The sequence below is a fragment of the Phodopus roborovskii genome, unplaced genomic scaffold (genome assembly GCF_943737965.1).
Source record: "Phodopus roborovskii unplaced genomic scaffold, PHOROB, whole genome shotgun sequence".
Lineage (NCBI taxonomy): Eukaryota > Metazoa > Chordata > Mammalia > Rodentia > Cricetidae > Phodopus > Phodopus roborovskii.
The window spans coordinates 7,496,897-7,511,331 of NW_026126541.1; the positions used below are offsets into that span (position 1 = coordinate 7,496,897).

A 14,435-nucleotide genomic window follows, 5' to 3' on the forward strand; every position below is an offset into this window, starting at 1 on the left:
ATCTCGCTCGCCTTGTCTGCCCCTCCGGCCGGAGCCCGGCTTTTCTCCCCTCCCCCCTCGGCGCCGGTGGAGTTTCTCCTTTTCCGACCGAACCTTCTCGTCGTCGCGGACATTTCGCCTGCTGCAGCTGCCCCTGCCGCCGCTGGGCTCGCTTCCCCGACCCCTGCCCGCCGTCCCGTCCCCAGCCCCGCCCAAGGTAACGAGCCTGTGAGGGAGGGTGTAGGCCTCGCCGGGCCTCGGCCCGGAGTTGAGACGGAGGCCCAAAGCCCGGCGCCGGCCCGGCCGCGGGGTCCCCGCGCTCGCGGCCCCAGCGGGCGGGCCTGGCCGGCGGGGGCGGCGAACGTGGCCGGGCGGGGAGACGGCCGGCCGCTCCGGGAGGCCGCCGGGAGGGTGCGGGGCCCGCGGTTTCCATGGAAGCCGCGGCTGGCTGGGCCGTGGGGAGGCTCGGCCGGCGGTTGTGGCGGCCGCGGGGGCCCGGGCTCGGGAAGCCCCCAGACTGCAGGCGGCCGCCCGCGCCGCAGCCTACCCCGGCCGCAGAGCTCCGGCCGCGGTGCCCGGGGGACCCGGATGTTTGCGGGCGCAGGCGGCCCGGGTGTGGGCCCGGGGGCGGGACGGACGCCTAGCTGGGTTTGGGGCTGTGGGAAGGCAGGCAGGCTTCCAAGGTTCCCCGTGCGTGTCTGTGCCCCTGAGTGCGTGTCTGTGTGTCTGTCTGTGTCCGTGAGTGTCTGTGTGTCTGTGTGTGTGTCTGTGTCCGTGAGTGTCTGTGTGTCCGTGAGTGCGTGTCTGTGTGTGTGTCTGTGTCCGTGAGTGCGTGTCTGTGTGTGTGTCCATGTGTCTGTGAGTGTCTGTGTGTGTCCATGTGTGTGTCTGTGTGTGTCTGTCTGTCTGTGTGTGACAGTGTGTGTCTGTGTCTATGAGTGTCTGTGAGTGTCTGTGTGTGTGTCTGTGTCCGTGAGTGCGTGACTGTGTGTCCGTGAGTGTCTGTGTGTCCATGAGTGTGTCTGTGTCTGTCTGTGTCCGTGAGTGTCTGTGTGTGTCTGTGTGAGTGTCTGTGTGTGTGTCTGTGTCTGTGAGTGTCTGTGTCTGTGTCCGTGAGTGCGTGTCTGTGTGTCTGTGTCCGTGAGTGCGTGTCCGTGTGTCTGTGAGTGTCTGTGTGTGTGTCTGTGTCTGTGAGTGTCTGTGTCCGTGAGTGTCTGTGTGTCCGTGAGTGCGTGTCTGTGTGTGTGTCTGTGTCCGTGAGTGCGTGTCTGTGTGTGTGTCCATGTGTCTGTGAGTGTCTGTGTCTGTGTGTGTCCGTGTGTGTCTGTCTGTCTGTGTGTGAGAGTGTGTGAGAGTGTGTGAGAGTGTGTGTCTGTGTCTATATGAGTGTCTGTGAGTGTCTGTGTGTGTGTCTGTGTCCGTGAGTGTCTGTGTGTCCTTGAGTGTGTGTGTCTGTGTCCGTGAGTGTCTGTGTGTGTGTCCATGAGTGTGTCTGTGTGTGTATGTGTCTGTGAGTGTCTGTGTGTGTGTGTGTGTCTGTGTGTGTGTGTTCTGAGGGGCTGCGTACGCTTAGAGTTGGGTGGTCGGTAAACTGATTTGTGTACTTTAGTCTGACTTTCAAAGTGCTCGTCCGTGCTGGACTTGCCCGACTTTTTGACTTTTCTAACTTTTAAAAGAAAGCTGGGCATCGGTGGCTTACGCCACCGGCAGGCAGAGGCAGGCGGGATCTCTGTGAGTTCAGAGCCAGCTCCACTGGTCTCTGAGTTCCAGGACAGGCTCCAAAAATAAACAAAAAGTATGTCGGAGTCTTCGTTGTTGAGCCAGCCACACGCTCACACTCTGCCTTCTTACGTTAGTTAAAAGAAAACCACTTTAATTTTTTTCTTATAACATGCTTTTGGAAGTTCTTTTTGTATAGAGTTGATCTGACATGTCTGTAGTCTTTGGAGTTTATTACTTTGAAGTTTGTGGATTAGCTAAGCCTGAAGAGAGTAAAAATGACGATGAATAAAACTTGGAGTTGGGAGCAGAAGTAATTAACTTAGGCCAGTTGGTTGGAGGAACATTTTTGTAATTTGGCGTTTGACTCAGCTTGTATGGTTTTCCATTGTTTTCCTCAGATGTCAGAGGATCTGGCAAAGCAGTTGGCTAGCTACAAAGCTCAACTCCAGCAAGTAGAAGCTGCTTTGTCTGGAAACGGGGAAAATGAAGACTTGCTGAAACTGAAGAAGGATTTACAAGTAAGTGTAGGTGGGCAGTTGTCGTTGACATTGTTGGAAAAGAATATTGTTTGTGTCAAATGATGTGTTCAGAGTCCATAGGCACTTAAAGCTCCTGTGAAGAAGCTGCTCCCTATTTGTGCACACACATGGGTACACCTGTATTCAGGCACCAAGGCTTCTGAGGTTGCTGTTTCCGTTAGGCATACATCAAAATGAATGAAACTCTCATGGTTTTGCAAGTCTTGTGAGTGCTTTTAGAATTTGATGAGAAGAAACCTTGAAACTGGGTATGCTCTTATTTTTAAAGATTTTGACAAGGAAACTTAGTTCAAAACATGACACTGTCAGAAAGGAGAAAAGTATAATCAGATTAAGGTCCGTTTTACTGAGCCAAAATTATTTGGATAGGAAATGTGACCTTAGTTTTCAACACTATGGGGTATACCTTTTATAAAAAACACATGTGTTTACACAGGGTTTGTGAAGAGATTACATTCTGTCCATGTTGTAAGAGTTTGAATGTAGGGCTTGGATTTGTAGTTGTTCAGCCTGTCTAAGTTGAATTGGTGTGAAAGGATATCTAACTTTTCCTGAGAGATAAGAATTATGAAACCTGTAAGTACATGCACTGTAGCTTCAGGACAAACTTGTTTCTCAGAACACCAGCCTAAGAAAAAATAGCGTATGTAACTTGTAAATGTTGTATACATAAGTTTTGATTGTAAGAACATCCTTAAAATTCAGGGTGTTTTAATGATATCTGCATATTTATTTTATGTCCCATCCAAACAGTCCTTCCCTTTATACTCTTGATGGCCGTTGATAATAGATTTTGCCAGCTGTGTATGCCTTTAGGGAGTTTACTCAGGAAGTAGAAGTAGGCATCACTCTGAGTTCCAGGCCATCCAGGGCTACATAGTGAGACACTATCTAAAATAAAAGCCCCACAAAATTTCAAATGTAACTTACCTCACAGAGCTTAATAGATTTGGGATTCTGAAAGATCTCTTTGTAACTTAAAATGAGTTAGACATTTTTAAACTCAGACTCTAGACTTACAATAGTGTAAATGTTATTTTTAAAGACAAAATCTGTGGGATAATTTTACTTTTGAGTAAGACTCTCCTTCAATGTTTAGAAGCCAGGCCTATGGAGTGCCTGTGCCATTCAGTAGGAAGAGGTTTAGAAAACAGTAATCCAGTCTTTCCTGCCACCTCATCACATTTGCTCACCTGTGCAGTGAGGATTGGATGAAGGTAGAGTGGCAGAAGCAAACTGACCTGCCCCATCCACCTCTGCTGACTTAAAAACAGTCCTTCCTGTCCTTTGAAGCACTGGGCAGTGGGAGGTCTGTGAGGGGCTGGTAGAGGGGTTGGTAGTCAGGTTTCAAAGAGCATTATTGCCAGGTCTTTTTTAATGGTTCTAGGGTAAATTATCTTTAGAGTATAGGGTCAGCTATTTTGATAAGAAATCTATGATGGGAAGTATGGTAGGGAAAAATTGTTACGGTAGGTAGAGTACCTAAAAGGCTTACCTAGGGCTCAGTTAATAATGATGTAGAGGCTGAGGCTGTAACTGCTTAGAATACGCAGTACTCTATGTACTCTATGGTTCAGTTCCCAGCACTAGGGGGAAAGAGTCCACAAAATAAAAACACAAGTCAAGCAGAGGCAGGTAGGTTTCTTTGTGCTTGAGGTCTACCTGGTCTACATAGAGTTCCAGGCCAGCCATGGTGACATAGTGAGTCTCTTTCTCAATTAAAAAAAAAAAAAAAGCAAAGCAATAATGACTTTGAAATCATTTGTCTACAAAAGTATCCTCTTTTCCGTAGCCAGTTAGAACAGCGCTGTCTGGTAGAACTTGCCTCTGTGGTGGTGACTGATTCTGTGTCTGCTGTTGCGTGCCACAGTCACTAGCCATGCATGGATACTGGATACCTGGAACATGACTAGGCTAACTGAGGAACTTTTTTTTTTTTTTTTTTTTTTTTTTTTAATAACTATAGTTGATTAAATACTGGGTGGTGCAGATTGAGAAGCTCAAGTGCTAATAATACTGTAAATAGTGATCTCACAGAGTTCTTTATTTGAACAGTCTTCATCAGTTTTTGTTTTTGCCCGCACCCCCTCCCATTATGAGAAGTTGATTTGAACTGAAAACTATTGGAAGATGGAAACCATCACTTAAGATTAGGTAAAATTATGAAAAGTATTTGGATATATGCTTCCAACCTGACAGCATTGAGACTAGGAAATAGCTTGCTCCTTTTAGGGATATATACGTCTTGTTATTTAAATCTTGTCTAATTGTGGCTTCTGCATTTTCTTTTGCAGGGGGGCCATCATAACTGGCCTCTAATTCTATGTTTGTTTTTCCAGTAAGGTTTTCATGTTTCTGTCTTTCATGTAGAATAAAAAATTCAGGCAACAAATTAATCTTCTGAAGTCCTCACTGCCTTTCTTTTTCTTCACTTAGAAAAAAAAATTGGTATATAGTAAAATCAGACTAGCTAGGTCTTTAGTTCCCCAGGGAGTCTATAGTGGTCACAAAGACAATTTTTTAGGCTGTATTGCTGAATAAACTGGTTCTAAAGGAGGCAGGGGTCAAGTCACTTGTCTCATATATTACAGTGGCTCTCTGCATCCCCGAAACGCCTTCCTTCAGTAAGCAGAGTGCTTGAGTGCACCCCCTTTGACCTGCTGATATGTAGATCACAACACCTGATGCTTCCTGGGATTGCCGATTACTGTAACTGCTGCCCATCTGTCAATGAAGGAGCAGTTTCAGAGCTCACACTTGGGGGAGGAAAAGTAATTAATGGTATGTACCTTCAAGAACCCCCTCATACATAAAATAGTTTTTCTAATATTTTGGTCCATACACACGTGAAGACAAAAATTGAGAGGTTCTTCATAAATGACTGGGAGGGACATTTAAAATGACAAGAGTTAAGGACATTAGCAGCAAATGCTCTGTGCTCTGTTTATAAGAAGAGCCATCTTGGCACAGGGTTTTGAGAATTAATGCACAGCTTTTCAGGTCTTTTCTTTGAATATATTTTCTTTTGAAAGTGGTGGGGAAATAAATGTTCTGTCAATCTGAAACTTCTGGCACACAGAGTGCAAGCTTGCTTTAAGTACATGACCCCTGGAAGGAGATGCAAGTACTTAACCATAAAGAGTGGTGGACTCTCAAGTCAGGCCTGCTGGTTTATATTCCTGGCTGGCTCTGAAGGTTTTTAATTGAGAACAAACATGGATGATTTAGTCTTTTTGTATTACTATATTATTGGAAATTCTCCTGCTTTATTTACATAGAATTGTTTTATGAAAACATACTTGAGGGCATGTGCCTGTTTTGCACAAGACCCTAGGGTTCCATCTGTAGTGTTGCAGAGCTAATGAATATAAAGCCATGCATAACTTCCCGTGACTTAGAAAAGACAAAAAAGATGTCTACTTGGCAAACCTTAGAGATGGCTTTCTATTGAGTACTCAACTCAAATCTAAGTCTTACTAGAATTTTTTTTAAATTCACAAGACTGACCTTTCTGTGGGTTTTGGGGTTTTTTGGTACAAATATTAGTTGTGGTGGGTTTTGTTTTTAAAGTAGCTAGGAAGATTGGGAATCTTTAAGAGATGTAATATTTAACTTTTTTGGCTACTGAACCGAAGTACCTATTGCCAAACCTCATTGGATGCTTGAAGAAACTAAGTTTAATTTTGCCACATTTGTCCCCAAACATAGAATATGTCTTAAATGCAGCAGTGTGGGAAATTAGTAAGCAGGTTCTTTGAAAATCAGATAATGAATTATGTATGTCTGCATTTAGAGTAAGAATGTAGCAGATAAGTAGTAAGTAGTGTATATTTTTGGCAAGTTTTTAACTTAACACCCTCAAAACAATACATAGAAGCCTGAATTAGGAAGCTGTCTGCCACATAGAGAGGCACTGCCTGCCTGTGTGAGTTACTTACATATTCTCTTTCCTTAAAATGAAGCTGTGCTACTGTGCTTGATATATAGCGGCGGGCTATTTTAAATCTAACTTGATTAGCACTTAAATTGCTGTTTTATTTATGCTTTACAGTATTATAGTAGAAATTGGTATAAGTAGAAACATTGTTTATGTGCTAATGAGACTGTTTCCAGTGTTTTGGGGACTTCGTAGAGGAGGTATGTTGGCTGCCCTGTTTATTTTTGCCAGGTAACGCCATGTAAAAGCATAGTTGCGTGAAAGACACATGGCAGCTGTAAAAGTGACCCTGAATCAGATATGGTCTCTGTTTCTCATCTATGGGGAAATCTGTTCAGTCACAAAAGGCATTTAGAAGTCAGTCATGGCTGAAACTTGTCTACTTTTATTTCTAAAAGTTTTTATGATAAGTTGAAGATGCCTGTCACAGCTTCACTACTTAATAGTTCATGGTGCTATTCCTCAGTCTTCATATGGGCATACAATCCATATTCTTAAAAACACTGTGAATTGTACATGTACCATGCATAACTGCTTTGTGGTATGAGAACTAATATTATAAAACAAGAAAGCGATTGACAGTATTAAATTGCAAGTGTTATAGCTGTTGTTTTCCTTTTTAGGAAGTTATAGAATTGACCAAAGACCTTCTGTCAACACAGCCTTCCGAAACCCTTGCAAGTTCAGACAGTTTTGCTTCTACTCAGCCCACTCATTCATGGAAAGTAGGGGACAAATGTATGGCAATCTGGAGTGAAGATGGACAGTAAGTGTAGAAAAACAACCCTCTAACTATAACATGAATTAATAAGATACAATGGTAAGATGCTTTTATTCAGTTTGGACTGCCCTATTTTAATCATCTGTGTAGGTGATGTGATTTGTTTGAAAAAAAAAAAACTAGTGTAATTCTTGGGTTGTTGCCATTAACACAGTTTAATTTTAGGTTTAGTTTAATTTCTGGGAGGGAGAGTGGTTTGGATCCTAAAGGAAAGAATGATAAATGGCTATTTTCTAAAATGTTCCCAATTGTTTTCACTGCATTCAAGTGCATACATTGAAATCAATTATTTAAATACTAAATTTTCTCTAAAAAATAAGTACAGTGAGTAGATGTGTAAGAGATTCTTCTGACAAAAATGTTAATTAGGGTTTGGTGCCAGGTGCCTCGCTTTAAACCTCTGGTATTATTTTGACAAAGGGGCCATTTGATTACAGAAGTTTATTTAGAGACTTGATAATTGAGTCGCTACAGTATAAGTCTTGTAGGCTGAGTACTAGATCTTTACTCACCTGCTTACAGCCATGATATCTTTACAGGTGTTACGAGGCGGAGATTGAGGAGATAGATGAAGAAAATGGCACCGCAGCAATCACCTTTGCTGGTTATGGCAATGCTGAAGTGACTCCATTGTTGAACCTCAAACCTGTAGAAGAAGGGAGGAAGGCGAAAGAGGACAGTGGCAACAAGCCCATGTCAAAGTAAGTGACTCGTTTTCCCCAGGCAGGCAGGCAGGCTTGCTGTAAGGCGCAGGCTGGACTCCTCAGGCTTGCTCCGTCATTTGAGTGCGTAGGTTATAAGCAGGTCCCTGCATCTGGCTAAGGTAACTTGACTGTGACGTGTCACGTTAGGGGTCCCGTTCGGGTACTTGAAGTAATCTGCAAAGGTAACCCATGGGGCTTCATTGGAGCAAGGGTTTGAAGATTTGCAACATCGGATCAGTGTGTGTGCCTAGGTACAGTGGAGACTGTGTGTACTAACCCATTCAATACATAGGACATTACACTAGAGTTTCTACTGTATTTTTTTTTTTAAGTTAGGTCCTGGGGCTAGACCACAGTGGAGACCATCTTGCGCCTTGTTCCTGCTGAATGTGTATTCAGAAAAGAACACACATGAAGGAAGTGTCCTGGGGTGGGGGGGGGGTGTAACTTAGGTGTGGAGCCTTTAATTGTACCTAGTACCACAAAAGGGGTGGGGAGTACATAAACAGTCAAGTGTAGACAGTGTGAGGGGACATAGCAGCAATTTAAGGGAACCAAAAAAAGGTACCATAGTTACCAGGACAGTTTCCTTAAGAAATTAACATTGATACTAATAATTGAAAATGGGTCAGCAAAGTAAATGAAGGCACTATGGCTTTGGATGGGTAAATAGTGTCGCCTGGCCCTTCTCTCTAATTGATGTTGAACAAACTAGCATCTACCACAGCTGTGAAGTAGTGTGGGATGGTTCTTACAAGTCTCCAAAAGCCTGGGGACACTTCTTTCTGAGTTTTGTTCCGTGTTTTGTTTGTTTGTTTTTAATGTGGTAGGTAAATAAAGTAACATTTTGTGACCAGACAGTACATAGTTAGATAACGGGGGGGAGGGGGCACTTGAAAGCCACTCTGAATTCCTGCGCTTCTCTGTGTGTAGACACGACTTGCTGAGACTGCTGGTTGGTTGTTGTTGTTGTTTATGATTTTGGAAGTTTCCAAAAATTTAAGTTGCTACAGAAATGTTTTTGAATTTAGAAAAAATCCATTTGTTAAAATAACATTTAACCCCTGAATAAGAAAATCAGATTGTAAAGCCTTGTTTAATCTAGTTTCTTGTTCAGCTCTTGCTTTCTGTATACAAAGACCATTTAGACTCATGTTGCTGGTTATTTGGTACAGAGTAATCAGGGTTGCTCTCTTAAAAACTTTTCATCTTATCGGTTGGTGTTAGCAAGCAAAGATTATGGATGGCTGAGGCCCTGGTCCTACTTAGAATTAACATTTTGGAAATGCTGGTTTTTGGTCTTGGTCATCACAGAGAATGTTGCTTGTGTCATTCTTCCAGTTCTGGTTGCTATCTTCCTTCAATGTTGATGAAATAGTTTATCTGCATTAAATCAGTTCATATACTTTTTCCAAGTATTGAGTACATTATTTTGACTGAAGTTTTAGGAATTGGTAAAGGTATAGCCAGCCATTAATGTTGTTTGTTTATTATTAAGACTGGGTTTCATGTAGCCTATGCTGGCCTTGAACTCTGTGTGTAGCAGAGGCACAACTTAAATTCCTGATTTACCTGCCTCCGTCTCCTAAGTGGTAAGATTGTAGGTATATACCATTACGTGTATTGAATTGTAATATTCCTGAAGCACAACTGGCAAAAGCTGTATTTAAAAAAAAAAAAGTTTGTTGGAAGATTTGGTTTACATTGTAGTAGAGCTAAGTGTAGTGCACAGACATTTTGTTGTCATTTGTGGGCATGCTTAGCAAGTGTTCTACCACTGAACTGCATCTACCTTTTATTTTAAAAATTTCTTAATAGTACTCAGTGAGTGGCGCTTGTTCTACATTTTATTGTGTGGATTCATGCATGGAGGTCAGAGGGCGACTTGAAAGAGTTGATTTTGTTCTATCTACCCTGTCGTTCTGAGGGTCAATCAAGCTCAGGTTAGCTCATGAAGCTTGCCTTGGTGACAGATGCCTTTACATGCTGAGCCACCTCTTTAGCCCTGTTTTTCGTTCTTTAAGACAGGGTCTGGTGTAGCCCAGACTGACCTCCGGCTTGCCAAGGAGGACTTTTGAACTTGTGGTCTTCCTGTCCCCACCTAAGGTCACAGGCATGCTACCACGCCCAGATTTTTGGCATTTGAGTCTTTCATGAAAAGTTGTGCTTTCATTAATAAGTTAGTATGTAAGTTTTGCTTTTGCATTGTTAGAAGGAAGTCATATTTTAAATTTTAATTATTCACATTTATGTCTGGGTTTTCCACACAGAAAAGAAATGATTGCCCAGCAGCGTGAATATAAAAAGAAAAAAGCTTTGAAAAAAGCACAAAGGATAAAAGAGCTTGAGCAGGAGCGAGAGGACCAGAAGGTGAAATGGCAACAGTTCAACAACAGAGCTTACTCTAAAAACAAGAAAGGCCAGGTCGGTGCATCTTTTATCACTTTGTAAATCCAAAAATTCAGCTGTCATTAGAATGACCTCAAAGTGAAGAAAGGAGGTATAGATTTCCCAGAGGACATGATTTTAACCAGTTCTTGATTTATAATTCTTGTCAGTAGTCATTAGCCACTTTCTGCAATAAATAGTGTTTTTTTATACCAGGAATTGTAAGTCTGCTTGGTGCCCTCAGTCTTCTCAGAAAATACACTGAGCTCTGCTTTTTTAACTATTTAACTATTTAAAGAGCTTTGTTGGGTAGAAAATAACCATAGAATTCCAGTGCTCAAAATAAGCATGTTCACCATAGTTTGGCTTTTCATGCTGTTAAGATAGCAGCTGCTTGACTGTGTGAGCTTCATACCAAAATAGATACTCATACTTTAAATAGGAATTTGAGAATGAAAACATAACATTTTGAGACAGGTAAGCTTTATATTAGTAGTAGTAATATTTTCTTAAAAAGCCATGCGTTTTGTAAATTCTGGAACCTGAGTATATTTTAACATTAAACGTTGAGATTTGTTTTCACTGATGACAAATGATTTTGCTTTTGTTCTCAGGTAAAGAGGAGTATTTTTGCTTCACCAGAAAGTGTGACGGGCAAAGTTGGAGTAGGAACTTGTGGAATTGCTGACAAGCCTATGACACAGTATCAAGACACATCTAAATACAATGTCAGGCATTTGATGCCTCAGTAATCAGAAAAACTGTTGGATTCATCTCTGCAGGGCTTTACATTTACCTTTTTATCCTTATATTTTTCTAAAGGTAAATTATTTGCTAGATGAGTAAGGAAGATAAATTGTTGTCGTCGTTTGGCTTTGGTAGAATGAAACTTGAAGACATTTGATAACTGCTATCATTTAGCTTTTCATTACTACTTAACGACAGTTCCCTCAAGTTCGTTGAACAAGGCAACTTTTCTAGGTAGATGCTGATTCAGTCAGCACTTAGATGATGGCTGGACTTCAGGCCCCACTTAACTAATGCTGAGTAGACATTTCATTAGTCCTAATTGGAGTTTTCAGGTGCTTGGCACTGGACGTATCCCAACAGCTCATTGGAACATCACGGCAAATGCCAACCTGCTAGATTGGCCAGGGTATCAGTTTGATAACCTGCCATTGTCCAGACAAGCCCCGGTACGGGTCAGTTTATAAACAGCAAAGTATCATTCGAGGTTTCTCCTTGAATTGCTTGTTCCCCTGGCCTGTCAGGTCACCTCCACAATTGACTCACCTTGTATTTTTTGTCATTGAGTTTGAATTTTATATTAAAAACAAACAAACCATGTTTAGGATGTGCTCCCCTTCTCTGGTGTTTATTTGGTGTTTTGTATTGTTTTATCTCCCTTTGTTGATTTTTTTTTCACTTGTGGTAGTGGTACCATTTTTGGGATGTGTAATGTTTATATGGGAAAACAAAAAGCTGATGTATAGCCCTGTATACAGTGTAGATACTATTTTTGTAAAAAACAAAACAAACAAACAAAAACAAAAAAACAAAAAAAAAAGCCAAGGCTAAATTAATGAACAAGAGTACTAAATGTTTCATGATAAATTTTTTTCCTGTATTTCTTGTGCATTAATCTGACCATAATTTTCCTGTATATTATGTTCATGTAGCTGAGTTTGTAATTTTTATTAACTAGATCAAGTTGCCAGCATTTGTTGGCATAAGTGAGCACCACAGTTATCTGGGAAGTTGAGTTTAAGCCAAAAACACGGATAGAAAAGGGGTCTTCCTGTTATTGGAAGAAGATACTTTGTAGGGTGTGTGCTATTTCAGTTTTGTATGTTTAACTTTAATAAATAAAGTGTTTTTAAAATCTCCAGTGTGTTAAAAGGGTGGAGGCTATAGCTGCCAGTCTTGCTGTAGTAAGCCTTAGGCTTGTACACAGAACCACCATTGAGAATTCGAGTCTGAGAAATGACTCATAGATCCTTAAGAATTCCTTCATTGGGTACAAGAAATTAAATCCTAAAGGATTAATGGGCGTGTATGAGACTACTTGTAAAGTAAATGATTGCATGAATTTTGTCTTGGTAAACTGAAATTTGTAGGACAGTGGTAAGATAGAACCCTGTCCCTCCCCAAACAAGGAGGTCAGGATTTTTTCATAAATACCTATAACAAAAAGAAAGGCACAAGTTATAACAGGAAAAGGGATACTTGGGCTGAGGACAGGGGCAGTGTTTGCCTAGCATGTTCAAGACCTTCAGCGATATCCCCCCTACCAGGGGCTTGTGGGGTACAGGATATGAAAGCCTGAGAACTCCTAAATGAAAACTTGTAAATTAATCTTCAGTGGTATAATAACAATTGCAAGGAAATTCTTTGAAAACAACAGAAGTAAGTCACTTGGTATAATTGTGTGGCCCCAAAAAATGGTTTAATACTGCCTTGGTATGTTAGAGTAGTACTTAGTGTGGTTTACATTGGCAGTTTTATTATAACTGTACCATTCTGTCTGAAACTGTGTGCCTTTTTTCTGTGTATTTCTTTCCCTTAAGGGCTTTGTCTTAGAAAAGGAATAGAAGTGATCTTACATTTGAAATAGATGCACAGTATAAAGTCAGCAGCATTGTGTCAGAGATCAAATGTGGCCCTTTGGGATACCCTAGTGTTGCATTGATGTTGGTTTATACCAAACTAAAAGTTAGGACCCAAACAGATGAGCCCCTGACCATTAGGTGCTAAGTTGCAAAGATAAGACTAAGACCCCTTTTCCAAATGAAAGTGGTTGAGCTCTCCATATTCTTAAATTAAGTAGGAACCCTGGGTGTACTATGTTTTGTTACAAAATTTAATGTAGAGTTTTAAAAAATTATTTAAAGCTGAAACTGAAATTCAAATACTGATTTGTAACTCTTAAGTAGGAATGGTTGCAAGTGTGTTTTCAAAGCTTGATTGACCTAATAGTCCAAACATTAGTAACCAAACATTTAACAATGATCACAATTAGCAAATGCTGTTCTAATTAACATGTAGCAATACTGTAGAGCATACTAGAAGAGCAAAGTCTCCAGAGCCAGACTGCTGTTTACATCCTGGCTCACCACTTTAGCTGTCTCTTAACTTCTCATCTTCAGAATCAAGCTAATATGGGTGACACTATCAGGGTGTCTGCCATTTACTGTGAATGACGAGTCTGGTTTCCGTTACTTAAACAGTAGCAGTGCATAATACCACTATTGAAATATCAAGTAGATCCTGACTTTTACATTAGAACATACTTAGGGGAACAGGGTGAAGTTTATAATAAAAACGGAAGACTGTTCATTGCAACACTGTGATTCTGGTGCGCATCCTTAGCTGAGAACTATGCTGTAGGTTAAACACGTAATAGCTTTATGGCATCTTTATATTAGTCTAATTATGAAGACTAGGTACCAAACAAAAAGGCATCAAATTATTTAAATTTTAAAGTACTTGTAGTGAAGAGTGTGTGTCCATCCAGTATAGTAGTGTGCTTTTAATGTTGAGTGCCGAGTTTATTTCCCTTGAAAATACCAAGATACCTCTAAGTAACAAAGGACAGATGACTTTATGACTTGGATTAGGATTTTATAATTTACAACCAGACCTTTCAGAGGTGTGGTGCGCCCCTGACCCGCAGGGGAAGAAGACCACCGACACGAGGATCCTTCTCTGATCACACTTTATTGAAGCACTTCTTGAGGGAGAGCTGGAGATGAGGGGCACGCAAGCAAGGAAGGGAGCGGCTTATATCTAGGCAGGATGGGCGTTCCTTCCTGAAAGGACACCAGTCAGTCTGGGATTGGTGCATAGCTGTTGCCAGGCAGACTCGAGGAGGGCACGCGCCAAAAACAGGGTTGTTTACAACAGTCCTCGGCGCCATCTTGTAATGGCGAATTGTGTGGGTTCCCACACTTCCCCCTTTTATTTTATTAACGCATCATCGGTCATAGCTGGGAACAGAGGACGCCGCCCTGTTGAGTGTGCTGCTCTTTTTCCAGGGATAGGACGATTACGAGAGCAACCTATATGCTCGACATCTTGTTCCCCTGAGTGGATCGGCTCAGTGCACTCTCAGGTGCAAACTATCCGGAATAGTCTCTGACCGACCGCTTACACAGCCATCTAGTCCTACCGGGTGCTATGGCAACAAGGCCTCCGGGTGCATAGGCACTAGACTTCATCGGCCATCTAGTCCCACCAGGTGCAATGGCGACAAGGCCTCTGGGTGCATGGGCACTAGACTAGAGATCTTGAAAAATACTGATCCAAGCTTGGGGAGATTGGCCGGCCTCCAGGGCTGTCAAGGCTCGAGCAATGGCAACCTTTTCCCTTTTTCTGACGAATCGCAT

General features: G+C 41.7%; 1 protein-coding gene across 2 annotated transcripts; it reads left to right on the forward strand.

Moving 5' to 3' along the window:
* Positions 1–14: 14 nt before the first annotated feature.
* Positions 15–11,934, forward strand: Smndc1 (survival motor neuron domain containing 1). Of its 2 annotated transcripts, none has more exons than XM_051199712.1 (6): positions 15–196; positions 2,100–2,219; positions 6,801–6,943; positions 7,498–7,659; positions 9,933–10,086; positions 10,665–11,934. In XM_051199712.1, exons 2-6 carry the CDS (start codon positions 2,100–2,102, stop codon positions 10,800–10,802), a joined length of 717 nt encoding a protein of 238 aa, XP_051055669.1. In that variant the 5' UTR covers positions 15–196; the 3' UTR covers positions 10,803–11,934. The 2 variants fall into 2 exon arrangements, with proteins under 2 accessions (XP_051055669.1, XP_051055670.1); XM_051199713.1 differs by lacking the exon at positions 15–196 and adding an exon at positions 4,832–5,021 and having other exon boundaries at positions 2,204–2,219.
* The last annotated feature ends 2,501 nt before the right edge of the window (positions 11,935–14,435 follow it).